Source organism: Ptiloglossa arizonensis, chromosome 10 (assembly GCF_051014685.1).
Source record: "Ptiloglossa arizonensis isolate GNS036 chromosome 10, iyPtiAriz1_principal, whole genome shotgun sequence".
In the NCBI taxonomy this organism is placed as follows: Eukaryota; Metazoa; Arthropoda; class Insecta; order Hymenoptera; family Colletidae; genus Ptiloglossa; species Ptiloglossa arizonensis.
In genome coordinates this window covers 15,881,429-15,899,212 of record NC_135057.1, presented here as the reverse complement: position 1 = coordinate 15,899,212, position 17,784 = coordinate 15,881,429, and the positions used below count along the sequence as shown (strand labels likewise).

Here is a 17,784-nt window from a genome sequence, read left to right as displayed (position 1 = left end):
TTCGTAGTCAAATGCCTAACGATCGTTCTTGCGACCGTTCATTTCGATCGTATCGATATTCGATGTCTCGTAAACCGAGTACTATTCTTATACACGAAACGGTACCTAACGTCCTCGAGTAACTCGAAAACTATCGGTTAGGGTACCGTACGAGAGTTATCCAGTTTCGGGAAAGACACCGTTTCTATTCGACGAAAGAAAACCGACCGGTTCGAAACGTTTTCGCTTACAAAAAAAAAAAAGAAAAAAAAAGAAAACGAAACGGAAGTGTACACACCGTGCAACGTTTGCCTTCGAAGCCGCGCAACTTTCGTACATCGGCATATTTCATGCGACGCGCATCATTTACGAACTGTTCAAAGCGAGCATGTCAGGCGCCTCTTTTTTCTCTCTGCGTAATTAGCTGCTGTACATCGAGCTTTGTCGTTGCGCAAAATGTCATTAAATAATCAACGTTACACCCGGGGGACGTTGCGAGTGTTTCGTACGGGGGAGCGTTAAAGGCGCACCTCCCCTTGGACTTCAGGCCGATTGTAGCGATTAATCGTTGCAATTAGACCGCAGCGATTAATATCGTCCCGCGATCCCAACGATCGAGGCCACGAAACGCCCGCGACGCGTACGTTACGAAAACTTTCGATCATCAAATTGCGACGATTAATCGTCCCTGCGATCGAGCGAGACAATCACCCGAGACAATTAATCTGGTGTTGCACACGGGAGGCCTGGTGTAGCAGTAATCGCGTCCTCGGATAATGAGCGACGAATTTAATTAACGTCGCGGGATACACGGGTACGGAGAACCACGTTAGACGTATTTGCTAGGAAATTGGCCGCGAAAGGTGAACGCTAACCGACAAATCGATCAGAGATCATTTCCTTCGTTTCTTTTTCTTTTTTTTTTTTTTTCTTTTTCTTGTCATTTTCTCGTTTGTCATTCGCTGCGCTCTTATACGCGATACATCCAACGACATTCACTCCGCGGAAGTGTTTAAAACATCCCCTTTTTTATTTCGCTCCGCGAGGACGAACCTGTCGTCGCATCGATTGCTCTCACGGACGACGTAAAATTTTTATCGCCCGGATATACCGTAATTTCGCCGTGCAAGAAACCGAGTGTTTCGGAAGACTCGCGGAGCGACCCACTTTTTCGGTAACGATCACACTTTGTTCGGTCTGAAAATCATTCCCCCGTCTGACCTGTTTTCCACTGGCCAGATGACTAAACAATGTTTCCCGACGTGCGTGCTCCACATGGAGAAGAATCTCCACGATCGTTCTTCGACGAACGCGAAGTTACCAGCTATTTTAAAACCGGGATCGATCCGCGTGGACCTTTGGAAACCAGACCGGTGAACTTCCAAATTTTCAAGTACGCGAAGAAAAGATTCACTAACGTGCGTAAATCACCGGGTGCTTGCACGTCTGGATTGGAAAATGCAGGCTTAAGCTACGAATGCAATTTTCCGAAGGGATTTCAATACGAGTGAAATTGTCCGGGTAAATAATTCCCGAGATGAACGTGTCCAAAGATAAAGTAGAATTCGCGGAGTACGTCGAGCGGGAAGATCGGAACAAAATTAGGTAGGTAGTATCGATGAAGTTAATCGAGAAAATGTAGAACGAGATAGACGTCAACGAACATTTAAACATCGTTCTCGAACATTTTCGTAAAATTGATCCCGGCCAGTACGGTCAGCATTAATCTTCACGAGGTATTTTCGTTTCATAATTTACATCATTTCATAGCGTCGCATTCTTATCCTACATTTATCGAATGTCCGGTGACCTATGGAGTGTAAGTCCAGGTCGTCCATTAAATATTTTTTTAACATTACGAGCCTTTTTTCTAGCGTTCTCTCTAGGTTTCGCAGCTATCAGCGATAACCTCGCGTCGCTTTCGCAGCGGTGTGTCCTCAATTACTATTGACTCGATTCGATCAAGCTGATGAATCGCTACGGCGATTCGTTATTACTGTTTGAACATAACAGGCCGCGCGTAATCATACGATTCACCGTATTTGTTCTCGTTCCACCGTGTTTGGTCCAATCGGCGTGGACACGCGATCCAAATTGTTGTTCGACGAACGCGACCCGTTGCTACGTTAAATCACGGAAACGATTAACGCCGTCGTTCGTTAACTTCGAGCAATACTTTCGATCGTTTACGTTTCAATTACACGACCGGGGCTCGGTACCGAAACTTGAGCCGATTTCAAACGACGAATCTCGAACGAAGAGTCGGGATCGAATGGAAGTTTGAAAATGATCCGAGGAAGATATCGTTCGTCTCGGTTAACGATAACGAGAAAGATCCAAGCACGTGGAAGAAACTGTACGAGCGTCCACGTCGTAGCGAGTTTATTTTTTTCCAGCCTCTCGTTGGTCACGTGGAAAAGAAGAAACAATTTGCTCGAAATACGATCAAGATTGAAACCGTCGAGCGAAACTTTCCCTATAATTGTGCGTCTCGTTACCGCTAAGGAAACCATGGTTACGTTAATCCACAATCATCAAGGAAACTCGACTCGAGTGTCTCGGACCGAAAGCGCTTTTCCATGCGCGTAAACAGTGGTTTCGATGTAACCAATTTACCCGGGACTCGCGAATCACCGAGACGTGACATGGAGAAAAAAGTCCCGCTTTTTACCACCGTCGTTCTCCTTTCCCCGTTTTTGTTTCACCTTTCCCCCACCCCCTACCCCCCAGCATCGTGAAACTTTTACTTTCGTCGCGACGATCTCGGGGTATCCGCATTCAGCGGGTACGCGAGTTATTCCATTGGCAGAAATGAAAACGTCGGCCGCGGAGATAATTGATTCATAGCCAACGAGTCGAGTGACGCTTGGAAATCGAGAAAGGAGAGAAAGAGAAAGAGAGAGAGAGGGGAGGTGGTACCAGGCTTATCAGTTTCATTCACGCCGGGCTATTGATACGCACGGAAATCCTTCTCACAGTTTTCTGGGCTAAACTAGAATTTGCGACGCGGATGACCGAGAAAAGCCGATCGTTCGTTGTACAGGGTGTTTCAACGAAGAGGAAACCGTCTCAGTGTCTTTGCTGTTTCAAACGATACGATTCCAGCGTAAAAAAAACATGGAAAAGTTTCTTGCTTATCACGGAACGTCAATTATCCACGAATTCGGTAGAACGATACAGTTCGAAAATGAAAATTGAACGTTCCTTCGCGTTGTTTGAAACAGAGGAAGACAAGTTGCTCAATTTCGATCGCGTCACCCTGTAACGCACGATCTCGTTGATCTCGAATGGAATTCCAATTAAAAGAAAACGACAGAGAAGTTTTAGCGGGTTGGGTTGCGAGCAGCGAGCCGCACTTGGTTTCGCTTCGATAAACCGAAAGAGCGGTGAAACGAGCCGGCGCCGCTATTGCTTTTTTATCCTCTGCCTCTATGGCGGTTCATTTCTGCCATTGGTTCTCGCCTTGGTGCGCGATCGATCGCGGCCCAAGAGCGTGTTTCTTTTCAGATTGCATCGATCTTCCATGCACCTTCGTTCGTCCGTCGCAAAAGTGTGTAGCGACATGCACGTTGCACGAATATTTCCCCACCATCGTCTGCGTACTGGACCCGCAACTGGGCGAACGTGGCTTGAAATTAGGGAACGTGGAAAAACCGAAGGAATCGCATGCGTCCACGAGGAATGTCTACACAAATGTATCCGTCCGCATGCACGGCCGTTTTCCGTTATTAGTTGTCCGCCGTTTCGGTCGAACGAAAACGGTAGAACCGTCGAGCGATACACGTCTCTTCATGCACGATCTAATAATTCAGGCCCGTAAAACGAAGCATTCCCTTACGGACGGTTGAACAGAGAGGCTCGATTTCCATTCAGCTACGCAACTGGAGCACAAAACCCGGGAGCCATCCGATGCGATTACCTTTGAGCGAGATACGCCGCGAGAGTCGTCGTTATCTCGGTGCTTTTTTTTTTTTACTCTCTTACCTTACTCGTCCGTGATTTCTTAAAGGGGACGGATCGATTTCTCTCTTTCCGGAGAAGAAAACGCGTTCGCGTTGTACGAAACGCGATCGTTAAGCAGCGAACGCGCGCCTCGAAAAATGGATTCGTTCCACCCGGAAGAAATTGACTCGGTACTCGAGAGAGAGAGAGAGATACACGCGGTAGACGTTTAAAATCGCAAGGGCACGGTGGAACGCGATACTCGAGCCACGAAACGCGATAAAACCGTGACGGTGCGATCGTTTTGCGTTACCCCGGCGATGGAAAGGGACCGAGAGACTCGTAAAGACGGGACGTGATTGTCGCGGTCCCGATTTTATCGGGAACCGGGCGAACACGATCGGAATGGAGCGGCTAAAACAAGAACGAACTTGGCTCTTGAAATTTGACTATATCTGTTGCTTATTTTTAGACGATTAACGAAGCACCACTCGAGAAATTTCGCAAGCTAATCCTTTAAATCTACGCGATAGGGCATGCGATCCCCTTATCGTTCGAAAGACGTTCGTGCGAACGTATCGAGGGTTCGAAGGACGAGAGTATCCTCCCTCCCTCCGACGAAGGGACCAAGTTCCGGGATGAAAATTCCAATAGCATCCGATCCATAAACGTAATTAACCTTTTACACGGATTAACTTTACACGTTTTACTTACGATTATCCGGCCGGTTGGGATCGAAAGGGGGGCAAGGTTCGTTTCTTCGAGAATCGCGAACAAGCGACCGGTGGAGCCGTTGCGTTAAAATTGCAAAGACGGTTACGTAACCGAGTCAATATTCCACGCACCGTCACACACGTACACACGTAAACACGTACGTATACACGTACGTACGTACACACACACACACACACACACACATTGCTCTCGCGCGCACACGCACGGACACGCGTCTATAGACACGCGGGCGTCGCATCGATCTTTCTCGTATGCGCATTGTCGCCTCTGGCGTCGTCCAGCAAGAATAGCCGCGTTCTAAAAGTAGAGCTGTCGCGTACGAATCGGACGCACGGCCAAACCGGAAATAACGGGATGCACGAGCGGGACGGATCGAAGCCGTTTCGCGCGGAAGTCCTCGCGAAAGGTGACAGGAAGCTTCGAGAACGAGCGGATCGGACGACACCCGTGAGCTTTTCATTTCAGACAACTTGACCTCATCGTTGTTCAACTTCACCCCGCTCAATGATATACCGTTCGAATCCGATTTCCGTTGACCTTAATTCACCGTGCAAAGTGGTAAGGGCTCTCACAGACCAGACACTCGCTACCGGCTGCCACAGTCGATACATCGTCGAGCCAAGGGAACCTTCGAAATCGGGAACAATGGCCGATCGGTCACCGTATCTCGTAGGTAGCTTTCCCTGAGCGACAAATCTTTCGGCTACGCGTGTCCACCGAAAGCTAACTATTGGGTTCTTCGAAAAGTCGTCTGTTTTTTTGGTGAAAATGAAGCACGATTTTTTTACAGCGTACAAACGTTGTATTAAATTGTATATTGTCCATTTTGGAAAACGAAACGACTTTCCAAGCAACCCAATGCAACTGTGTACCGTTTAAAGTTACCCTGTCCTTTGGACTTACTGTCAGAGACGCGACGAATAAAAGACGAACCACTTTTCGTCCGTTACTCGTTAATCGTAGAGTGTCGCCCGTAGGTAGAAAGAAATGTCACGAGATATAGTTTTACGAGCGTTTTAAATATACACGTAGCCTGTCCACGTTGCGTGGGACGAAATATTACGCAAGAAACGAATAAGAATTCAGTCGCGCGATCGAACGAGCGTACACGTCGCTATACGACGACTTTTATTCGTAGCGTCCCGTTTCGAATCAAATTTCGCCCGTCTCTGTCAACAAACACTCTCTGTCTCGTCGATACAAAAACGAGTAGTTGTACTTTGAGAGGGTTCTCCCGAACGGAAGAAAAATAAACCAGTTTCCGTTCGAATTTTTGAAAACTTTTCTTCTTTCGAGCGAAAGTTGGACAAGGTACCCCGCTGGTAGATTTAAGGGGTTAACGATACCAGGCAACGTTAGTCGAACCTTTCTTTATACCTGTTTCGGTCTTTCGCGAATGGAAACGCGAACAGGTGCCTTTGCATCTTCGTTCGGAAGGGAATATCGTGCGTTAGGCGAAACGATAAGGTAAAAACAAAGGAAGGTAAACGACGTGGCTTGGCAGCCATCGAGTAGCTCGTCTGTAACAGCCTCGAGCGTCGAGAACGATTATCGAGTGGATGGCGTAGAACGTCGGCTCGATTTAACATCATCGCGGCAACATAAACGTGGCGACGAAATTGTCGCGGGAAACGTCTGCGAGTTCGTCGTTAGAAGGACCTTTCGCGGCACTAGCCCCATTATTTCCCTCGTTACAAAGCGAACGTTTCCCGCGAAACCACGACCCTCTCGAGACGCTTTTCGCTTTGTCGTTTTAATCGTCTTTCAGAGATCTTGCGTTCGAGCGAAAAAGAGACCACTTCCGGTTGCAGGTACCAGGTGTACGGCGAGAATAACGAAAGAGAGAGAGAGAGAGTGAGAGTGAGTGTGAGAGTGAGAGTGAGAGTGAGAGAGAGAAATAAAGAGCTAAGTACGGTTTGTAAAAAGCGAGTGGACGCCTCGCACCACGTGGACATTGCTAAATTCTTTGTTTTGCTTCTTCTTCTCCTTCTAGAGAGAATGCTTTGTTATTTGTGCGAACGATTTGTAGCAGCTTCCGCTTGTTCTACATGCTTTCGCCTCGTGAAGTTCGCTCATTTGTGAGTTCGTTTTTTTGGTGAACGTGCGCACACACACACACATACACACAGAGAGAAACACGCATATATATATATATATATTTACACCTAGACACACGTGTACATGTGCACGCGCACTATCTCGACCGCTGTGTTAATTAGTTCCATTAACAGAAATCGATTTTCGCCGTCGAACGAAGCCTCGAGGGTCTTGGCTCGCTCGAAACTTCGTCGAGGCGCGCGATATCGTTGGATTTCGGGGGTTTCACGGGAGGTTTCGTGCCTCGAAACGTGAAAACGATCGTATCGATCCCGATCGCGGGAAAATCGATCCGTAGAGCAGAGCGGTCGAGATCGTGACGAGTAGTACGAGTCGGGGCCGTGTTACGGGAGCTTTCAACGGGGAACGATGTTCGTTTCAGGACCCACCTTGGAACCACCGTTGCCGAGACGAAAGAAATGCCCGGAGCTCGCGTACAAGACGCACGAATTTATAACGGCGGCCGACGGAGGTGGCATAGATGCCGTCGAGTCGAACGTTGTAGCTGACAAAGTTCGGGTACGTGGGGAAACGTGAGAACGTTCGAGGACGTTCCTCGCGTCGTTTGCACGTGGTAGTTCCCGACGTGGGTCGGGATCTTTGATCGCGTATCGAGCCACAAAGTTCGGAAATTTCTGTTCGACCCTTCCCGAATTATTTCGACACGTTGAGCGTACCCGTTGAACCGTCCACACGGTTCAACGCACCGTGGTACACCGATCGACCGAACGCTTATAAGCGTACGTGAGCACCGGAACGGTTAAACAGATTCCCCTAAAAATGATTTCGAAACACTCTCGGCCTACTTCAAAGACTTCGCCGCAATTCTCTAAAGCAGTTCGAATCTATTAAGAAGATTTGTTCGCGAAATAATAAATAATCCAATTGCAGGAAGTTACAGCGCAGTCGGGTTTGCCGCCGAGTCAGCTAAGCAAAGCGATATCCCGTATCAGCACCGAGTATCGGCTGCAGTTCGCCTGGCCTAGACGACCTCAACTGACAAATGGCGAGACAGTGCCACCGGGAGTCACGGCCGCGGGAGCGCCTGCAGGTACGACAGGACCACCTAGAAAGTCTCTCAGCATGGGAGCTCTTAAGCAGGGTATCGCGCCTACAGGACCTGCCCCGGTTCACAAGAAACGACCCGGCGATGTCGATCATAAACGCGATGGTAAATGCTTCTTGGATTATGTCCCGATAAAATCTGGATGTTTCGTTTCCCAGAAATCGTTCCGCTAGTTGACCTCCAGAGTCTCGACCCTGGTGGAATCGTGTTAAACTCCAGCAGCTAAATATTATCCAAGAGTAAAACCTTCCTTGCAACTGCTGGAGACTAGTTTAAGGATCCTCCGTACTCCGTTCTCCGATCCCCTTGCAGAGGATGGCTGATAGGGGTTAGACGAGCCTGTTCGCGATCTACGGATCGATGCGATGACGAGCGAAAGCTTCTAGATCCATCAGCGCTGTGCACGGAACACGACGTACAATGCTAGTTGAGCTAACCGACCCACCGACCGAGCCCTACACTCCAACTCCGTGTTCGAAAATCACTGCCTTCTACGATACGATCGGCAGAGCTAAACGCGACCATTTCAATTTGGAATGGGATACGATTCGATCCACGACCGCGATTTTCGATACTCGATGATCGAGCACGGCGTTTGTTTTTTTTGGCCAATACTCGTAGAGAGTCCGAAGTTATCTCGAAACTGGGTTCGAGTCGATCCTGCCCCCGATTTCGGTCTTTTGCGATCGCAATTAAACGGACACCGAGTCTACGCTTCGCTCAATTTCTCGTTGGAAGCCTTGAACTGTTTTAGAAAATAGAGATTGCCAATTACCGGTAGCTTTCGATCGTTGGAATTTTTTCGTGCGAGCTAAGAGATATTTTTCTTTTTTTTTTTTAAATCATCCACAGGAGTACAGGCATCGGAACTGGAGCCCCTGGTCGGAGGAACTGGAACGGACACCATCGACGGAGTGGTGCCCGAGGGCGATGAGCGCGAGGAGGACATGTCGGATTTGAAAATAGCTTTCAGGTCAGAGATTCAAGACGACATATACAGAGTGGCCCATTTACCCATGAACACCTTGAATATCATCCTTGTTCTTAAAGGACGGGAGAGAACGTTCGAGGGTGGAAAATTTGGCACGATTCGAGCGAGCGAATGCGATAAAAGAAAAGAAACGATTCCCACCGAGATGTGTTCTCGTTCGTGGGAAATTGTCTAGCTCGTTCCTCGAACTTTCTCGTCTCGCCAAGAGCAACGAAATTATTCGATGGGTTCGCGATAAATGAGACACCATGTACAATCGGAGTATCGTTCGTAAATAGTATCGCGAAATCGCGACGTTTCAAGGGAAGAACGAAAGCATCTACGACGATCCTAATCGCTGCGAAGCCGCGTGTACCCTCGATCACGAGTCAGCGTCCTACAACTACGATTGATTCTTTTCAGGGGTAAAAAATCAGGTAGAACCGTAAGGATAATGGATGATAAAGGGCCGAGCAAACAACAGGAGAAACCATTTCCTACCGCAGAGGTGATCGAGCTTAGGCGACTCGCTGACGAGTACAAGGTAATTCGACTATCGAGAACGAAGACGTGGACTGTGACTGTGCCCTTTGTTTCTCGTGTATCGGTTCTTCTTACTTGCTGGAAACAGTAATGATCCCTCGCCCCATTCTCGTTACGTTTCGTTCGCGAGCGTCTTTCTCCAGAATTCCGTCGCTCGAGCGTAGTTCTTTTAGCGTACACTGTATATATTCGTTTTGTAAATACTCTAGACGTTACGAATACACGAGCGTATCCAGGACCGATTGCCACACCGGCAGCAACAAAGTTTCCCGGTTTACGAATTCGTTCGATGTTTGCATGCGTTCGTTCCCGTTTTGTCAAATTTTTTTTAATACATCGACTTCCCAGGTGCGCACAGATCGTGGAACTGTTTACGCGTCTCACGATCGGTACAACCGGTCGTTAATAATGTTTATTCGTCGATTCAACGGTCACGAACCGTACAGTACGGATCTCCACGATTCGAGACCAGAATTCGTCGTTACGTGTGCATGCAACTCCGCTAAACGATGGAACACGCGAATCTCCGAGTGAAACCACGGCCGGTGTGATCTGTGTCATCCAAAGCATGCTCTCTGTGTTCTAGTGTGTGCGTTAGTGTCGCCATGAGCGCGGTAGCTTAGAAACTTGCGTGTTAAAGCAACAGAATCATTCGTTCTGATTTGTACATTAGCATCGCGACTGGGGTTGCGGTCTGGCAGCCGAGGACGAAGCTTCGCTGTGGAAACGAGTCTCCAGTAACCATGCTCTCAACGCGCTGTCCCTTGCCAGGCCAGTACACTATACTCCACTCAAAATCGGTGAATTTTCGCTCGTGTCACTACGACGACCGTAACCGAACGTAAGCGGTGTTCCTTTCGCGACGTCTTATTACCACTCTATGTAAAATCTCAATACCACGACCTCGCGGCCGACCGAATTTCATTGGTAACATTTTTTTTCCGAAAAATCACTTTGATCGACGGGACTCGAAACGTCCCGTCGAGACGGCTCGTATCGATGACCTTTTTAAAAGTACAGTAGTTGCGCCCGTACGAGGTCCGGCACAGACCGACGATTTTCGTCCGTAACTACTCGAGGCTTCATCTCCGTAGTTGACCAATCTTGCCAAAATATCTCTCGAACCTTTTAGTAGCTAAACGCTGTTAGTGTCCGCTTGGTTGCAAAGCTAAACGTTTGCGACTCGTGGACTAGCAACGTGTTACGAAGCGAACGACACGAGTACAGGTTCGCTCGAGGTTATCGGTGTCCGATCGGCCACGGTTACATTCTACTTGTGCCGGAGAGGAGACGAACGAACGATCGAATAAAAATTCTTACCAAAATTATCGCCGCAGACATTCACGGTATACACATGGTCGAGTGTTACGCGATCTCCTCGAGAGATAAGAGCGAACTAAAAGAGTCAACCGTAGTTGTACAGGATTGAATCGGATACTTGAGACATCCACGGCCCGAGGTTCTTACGGCTGATACTGCTCGAGGCTGTCGTGACTTTTTAAAGAGACGTTCCAGCACTCGGTGTCGTATACCATTTTACCAAAGGGACACGGTCGATACCCGGAAGCCTCGAACAGTATCGACTGCAGGAACGATTCCGAACCTTCGCACGGGTTCTGTCGTAGCTGCGTTTTATTTCTTCCACGTGGTCGTGTCTCGAAACGAATGGCCAGTTCGAGAAACCCAGTGACGAACGATTGCGTGTTTAGGTCAGTGACGAAGGAAGAGAAAGAGAAAGAGAACACGAGGAAAGTCGCACCGATTACCATGACGATGACCATGCCACCCGCGGGTCGACCATCTTCGGTGCAAGCTAGACCTATGCACGGATTGTTGCAGGACGATGCCAAAGCGGTACGTCCTTTCCAAACGAACGATTAAAAGAACAAGAAAAGAAAAAAGAATGAAAGAAATTTTCTATCGTGATCGTACGTTGTTTCGCAGGATACCGAAAGAGCCATCGCTCGCGCAAGAAAGGATTTCTTGATCCGCCATCATCTGGATCGCACCACCGGTGTCGGTAAGTCTACAAATATTTCTCAAATACCGAATCTAACGAGTAGATACGGATACAAGGTGTTTCGTAGCAAAGGTAACCTCAAAGATGGATTACGAGACAAGGTCGAACGAGCTTGTATCCGAATTCGTTACGTTTTCGAGCCACTGTCGGTTCCATAGCGATATCTGGCTTTAACGAGACGAGCTGTACGAGCTTACTGACCGCTATTTTTCTGATCCATTTTTGAAGTCCTCCTAGATGATGACGAATTCTTTGCGTCAGGCGACGGAGCACTGCTTCCCTCTCCGACGAGAGAGAAGCTGGAGCCCGTGATACCGCGACGTCGAGAGGACACGAAGGAACACCGGGAGGAAGTTCAGCCCAAGACGAAATCCAGCCCGAAGAACAGCCCGAGAACAGGCCGTTCTCAGAGTCTTGGACCATGCGTCACCGAGCGTCGATCACCGAAACGCCAACCACCGCGCGCACCATCCGTCACCAAAGACGCCAGGGTATTTTTTAACAATAAATCATCAAACGTTCGATGACTCGCGAGGGTATTTTTGGGTTACCCGTTTGGCACAAATTCTACGGTAAAATCGAAACGTTGTTACGTGTGTCGCGGATGACCTAGACTCGGTCGGTAAAAGATTTGCAGAGAAGGGTACGTGTAAAATTTGAGTCAGATTGGTGGCACCAATTCGAACCTTTCCTCTTTTATTTTTGCGCTTACAAACTAGACAATGTTTCCAGCCGACTCGTTGACCCGGTTCTTTTTGTCTAGGAGAAAGAGAAGGAGCCGAAGGATAAGGAGAAAGAGCAGAGGGAGAAGAGCGGTGAGCCTGAAAGGCATCCACGACCGAGTAAGTAGTAACGAACGAGCATCCACGACATCCCGTTCTTGTATCGATACCAGTCGATCGATTTTAGTATCCATGAGACCGTACCCCCAAATCGATTGGCGCTCGTTGTCTGTCACGAGTTCCGTTTGCATTTACGTGCATAAAATGGAATTTGGATAGAAGTCTCGTACATATATTTTGGATTGCTGTTTGCTCTTGTGGGCCTCGAAAGCCGAACGTTCGTTATATTACCTAACCGTTATTATTATTACCATGTTCGAAACGTGTTGCAAGAGACATTCACCGCTTTTAAAGAGTTAACGTTAACGCGTCTCACCATTCGTCGTGTCTCTCGTCTACGGTAGTAAAAGCCCGATCCTTGCGATACCGGCCCATCGGATCGATTCTTTGAGCGGTGTGTGTCCGGACGTATTAATTGCAAAGTCAACGTTAATGTTTTTTTTTCCTTTTTTTTTTTTAGGCAGATGCATGACACTCGTGTTTTAATCGTTTCTATCTCTCTGTTTCTGCCAATCTAGTAACCAGTAGCTCTTATTTGATTGTCCGTACAGAAAGTTTTGCGACATGTTGTTACCCCTATCCTGAACGGCCTCCGTATTATCGCGAGTAGCCATAACGACGCGTCTTGTACATCCCCGGTGTATAACGTTCGCTAGCGACGAGACTAGACCTCGATTGCGTGACATAGATACATATACATATATATATACACGCACACACGTGTACGTGTATATATATATTTGTAGCGAAAAATATCGTCGTGCGTTGTATACGAACCCCTGACCAGATGTCTTTACGATCGCCAACCATACCAAAACGAATGACCCGTCATCTTCGACAGTGTCATCGACGATTCTCTCTCATTCATCGACGATAATCTTGTCACGTTAAGTAATATCTATACCGATACATCAGCACTCAGCACTATGATTTCTTTCTTCCATCCTCCATCCCGCATAAGTCGTGCCCGTTAAACGAGCCTCGTTCACTCGATTCGTGACCATCGCCAGCCACGCATCTCCGACGTGCACTTATCTTCATCCTTGTCTTCATCATAATCGTGGGTAACGGTCCTCATCGTCATTTCGAGTCGATCGATTCCACCAAGAGCCGCCGATCCGTAATCGCGTTTCACGATCGCGGTTCTCCACCGCTCTAAGTTTCATCTCATTCTCATCGGATACGATGCTCGTAATATCAAATCGGTCGGATCAGTGGCTGGACGCATCGTGTTTAGACTGTCCTCGCAGCACCGCCCCGTGCAGCCCATGTTTTCTCTCACTTATTAAATCAGGCTTAGTTGCCCGCGCGAGACCGAATCGCGACGATCGTCGAGCACCGTGCGATCAGATTGATCAGGAGTGGCAGCGGGTGTTTCAGTCACGGGCCCTGGTCGCGTGCGTTGGAGCATACGGGAACCCTCGACGATTTCCTCAACGGGTCCGTCGACCAGCGTGCCGCCATTACCGCCACCACCCTCCGGCCCAGGGCCTACTCCGTTCCACAGGAGGCCCCCACAGGTTCATCGGAAATGTACGTTCTCTGTACCACGTACCTGCTGCCCGCTAGCCCAAAACTTTCACGTATCTCGGTTCTCTAACCCTTTCGTCCTCCACCCGATACTACCGTCACCTATTCTTCTCCAACCGTCCCCCATAGCCTTCGACCCTTTAACAATTTAAACGTCGGGCACTAGTAACCACCGATCGATGTCTCGACGACGATTTTCATTTATCTCTGCCTGGTTCTCTTCTCCTCTCCGTTTGTGTCTCGCTTAAAAACTGACTCCTTTGTTGTCTCGTTAAATTGTTCAAGGGTTAAACGTGTCGCGTGCCGAATTCTCGGTCCCGACGATAAACGGAACTCGATCGACGAAACGTAACGTGCAGGGGAAACGGTGTTCCCTTCGTGTCGTACTCGACGAGATTAAACCGGAGTGTCTGGTACATGGATCGACGTTGAATCTCGGGTTTCAACGAGTCTGGGATCCCGTACGTTTTCTTACGATTATTCTCGGCGATCGGGATCGTCTATACGGATAGATCGAAACCCTCGATCGTGACTCGCGGTTGGCGTGGTAATGGTAAAGATTCGTCTCTAGCGGGAACACGACCACGGGGATAGAAAATTGACGCGGGATCGTTTACAAAGGAATAATTTCGTAACGACGCGATGTATGCGGGTGATTAGTATCGCGATGTTTGGAATTGTTTTCGAAGGATCGATGTTGGGGCGGAGAATACCGCAATGAAATTCCGCGGTCGGCTCTCGTCGATCGTGGCCGCGATATACCCACGTAACCGCAACAACTGAAAACGCGATTGCAAGGGAAGAACCTCGATATTCGAGTGTGGACGCAATTCTGCGCGGGTTCGATAACTCCGCGAGACCCTTCAGCCCTCAATAACCTCTCCAATAAGAATGAACCTCGATGAAGCGACGCAGCCTTGCTTAAAATGTTTGATAATCGCCCCCTCGTCCCCTCCCCGAACAGTCCATTGTGCCGAAAATGAGATCGAACTCAAAGGTTGAAGTGGCGCATTCGAACGCCTTTAATCTCCAAAAAGGACAAACGAGTACCGGTGTACCGACTCTAACGGGGCACTTTTGCAATGAAAATAATTCCTAACGCGTCCGAGAGATCAAAAGAGGATGCGTTACAAGTATTCGTCAGAGACCAAGGGCTCCTTGAGACGAGATTCTCGGTGGCTGGCGACTGGTGTCCCGGACACGGTTACTCTCGCTCGGAATCGACTCGCACACTTTAAATACCTTGCGGTTAAAGTTGGATCGAACTCGATTGGCCGCACAAGGTCGCTTCCCCCACCGTGCATCGTGCCAATGCCGTCCACCTCGCGCGACTTTCTTTCTCTCAGCTCGCCGATGTTACCGTACTTCCGTTGGTCCGAAAATTGTTCTACGAGTTCGTTTTATTGCGTCGATACGACCGCTGTCAGCATCTGCCCTCTACCGGAAACGCAAAGAAATTGCGTTTCGTTCCAGTTGTTTATTTTTTTTTTTTACACGAAGAGCACGCGCCAAAGAGCCTCGGAGGGTTTCACTTGCTCGTAGCGAGGTTCGAATCTTCGACTCGAAACCCTTCGTTGGACAGCGCGGCGTGGCGAGGAGGGCCAAGTCGCTGATGGCCTTGAGCGGCCAATTGAATTCGCTCGGCACACGGTATCGCGGCATCCAAGTGTCTCGTCCGAAAGAGTCCTAAATCGTATGACATTTTAAGCAGGGAGGTCCGGCAATGACAGCGTCTCGCGCGTAAGATCCCGAAGGACGGTGGCCTTTATTCATCATTGTACTTTGTGTACGGTATGTTCTAGCCTTCCTCGCAACCACCGCTCCTCCCCATCGCCCTCTTCATCACGCCAAACCCTCAACCACCAATACAACCACCACCACCACAACTACCACTGTAAAACCCCCGGTAAAGCATTCAGTTCATACGAGTGTCCATCACCCACCTACGTCGAGCGCTGCCGCTGCGGCCAGGCCGGACCGTGTTAAAGATATAAGCCGGTGCCAAGGTCCGAACGAAGCTCAGCCAAAAACGGCCCGCGACGATCCAGCTGCGGCTGCGGCCGCAGCCGCCGCCGCCGATCCATCCAAATCATCCTCCGATAGTCGATACGCGTCAAACCAAGCCGCTACCGCCGTCCAACCTAGTAAGTAGCATGCTCTCTGCCGTTCGGCCTGTTGCTAATTTGTTTCGCTCGAACATATCTAACGCTTTTCGTGTTCGTTGTTGTGTATCTTTCTACATAGGTCGTCCCATAAGTACCGCGGTCTTTCATCGTTACGTGTTCATCGGTGTAAGTAAACGACAATATCGCCAAGATCGTCGAACCGACTATACAATTTCCATCGATCGACACGTTTCTCCTATTACAAGATTCTTTCGATTTCGTCTCGAAAGATTCTCTCTGTATCGCCTGTCGTGCATCCTCGGTAGCAGTCCGCATCGGAAACCTATTATTTTTAGCCTCGAAGGAAGAACGTTCGCTCCTCCTATGCTATTTGCATGTCTCTCCAATAGTGGATCGATGAACGAGTCGAGCACACTTTCCAAGCCTGTTCTTCGATACGGTTGCGATTGCATTTTGCCGTAGAGTAGTTCGTGAAACGTCTTCGTCCATGTATCTACCCGACACGTAAAGCTCAGCTACGAGGCTCTTACTCTTTGGTCAACACTTTTACACCATCTCCGACACACCGGTGGAGTACTTTCATCGTGGAACTCGAACAGCGTAACGTTTACTCCGAATTTCGCAAATAAGCAGAACGTTCGATCCGTACTGGTCGAACTCTGACCATGGTGCACCAAGGACGGACTCCGATCACGCTGGTACTCGTACCAGCGAATACGTGGGCATGGTGTACTCACGTCGCGTCCAATTTGATCAGTTAATCGCACATTCCTCGGGAAAAGCCGCATTATTTATGGGATGACCTAATATCTCTCTACACCCTCTCTGCATTGGTTCTTTCTGTATCGTTCTGTCTCGTTTTATAAAACCCTTGCTCTCTACTCTGTATCTCACTTTCCGCCTTTCTGTCTATGTTTCTCCGTGCCTTTTAGAGCAACGTCGAGGATGCCCTCTGGCAAGACGAACCGCGACAGAATCCGTACATACCTTCTTTCTTTTTTTTCTTTTACGTACATCTTTACTCGCTTTCGTAAAACAAAGCGCGGAGTTCTACGTGGTCCCGGTTTCGTTGCGCTTTCATCGCGGAGCGTGTAGAAAACGGTCTCGTGTGTGCTCGGTGGACGTCCGCGAGCGGAGCACGGTCTCTCTGTTAGTTTCACCCACGACGTTTCCGTGAATCACGCTCGAGGACACGAGCCTCGAGGAAGCATCGCCTGTTCGCGACCCACCTCGTGGATCGAGAACACCTCGCCTATTTGCCTATTCGCGCACCGGGGCTGGCGACTGCGTTAGATCAGCTTTCCGCCCGAGGTCACACTGTCGCGCGTTATTCCTCGACCACACTACTTACGAACACACTCGCGTCGCAATACGCGCAATTCGTGAGCGAGCAACGATCAAACCGCGAAGGGATCGAGCGCCACGGATCGACCAATCGAAGACCAGTGAACGTAAAGTAAGTGTGCTTACCACGGATACGTGTACGAGCACCGAACGATCCCACGTACGTAAAACGCGCATCGTTGGATCGCTCCGAACGCGAACGACGATCCATCGTCCGCGATATTTCGTCCGAGGCGCGATCGAGTAAACGTCTTTCTGCGGTAGAGAGAGAACAATAGCCAGTAAACGTTAGAGCCCTTTGTCAACCTGTTGCGTGCTCGCAACACAACCACGGCTCACATCTACACACAACCACCGTCACACAAGATCTAGTACTGTCTCTGCCTTCACTTGTGTCTCTCTGTGTGTGTGCGTGTGCGTGTATATCTGTACGCGTGTTTCCTGCATTCTGAGTACGCTAGTGTACTTTTCTCTGGGAAATGCTCTCTGTGTCCACTGTGTAGACTCTCCTGGTAACCGCGGCTCGACGGGTTTACGGTGTCTGCGCTCGATGACTCGATCAAGTCACGTTTAGACGAAACAGTTTTCAA

At 49.0% G+C, this 17,784-nt stretch overlaps 1 protein-coding gene across 12 annotated transcripts in view; it reads left to right on the top strand.

Annotated features, from left to right (window-relative positions):
* Positions 1 to 17,784, top strand: part of LOC143152095 (uncharacterized) — a 42,136-nt gene that overhangs the window by 22,244 nt on the left and 2,108 nt on the right. For 3 of the 12 annotated variants that reach the window (XM_076321799.1, XM_076321803.1, XM_076321798.1), the window contains 11 exons: positions 7,136 to 7,272; positions 7,645 to 7,924; positions 8,672 to 8,792; positions 9,213 to 9,333; positions 10,006 to 10,103; positions 11,042 to 11,186; positions 11,277 to 11,352; positions 11,581 to 11,843; positions 12,116 to 12,194; positions 13,563 to 13,727; positions 15,527 to 15,868. In XM_076321799.1, the coding sequence (XP_076177914.1) occupies positions 7,136 to 7,272; positions 7,645 to 7,924; positions 8,672 to 8,792; positions 9,213 to 9,333; positions 10,006 to 10,103; positions 11,042 to 11,186; positions 11,277 to 11,352; positions 11,581 to 11,843; positions 12,116 to 12,194; positions 13,563 to 13,727; positions 15,527 to 15,868 (1,827 nt within the window). The remainder of the gene's footprint in view (positions 1 to 7,135; positions 7,273 to 7,644; positions 7,925 to 8,671; positions 8,793 to 9,212; positions 9,334 to 10,005; positions 10,104 to 11,041; positions 11,187 to 11,276; positions 11,353 to 11,580; positions 11,844 to 12,115; positions 12,195 to 13,562; positions 13,728 to 15,526; positions 15,869 to 17,784) is intronic. The other 9 variants (XM_076321810.1, XM_076321801.1, XM_076321804.1 and 6 more) reach the window with 8 other exon arrangements.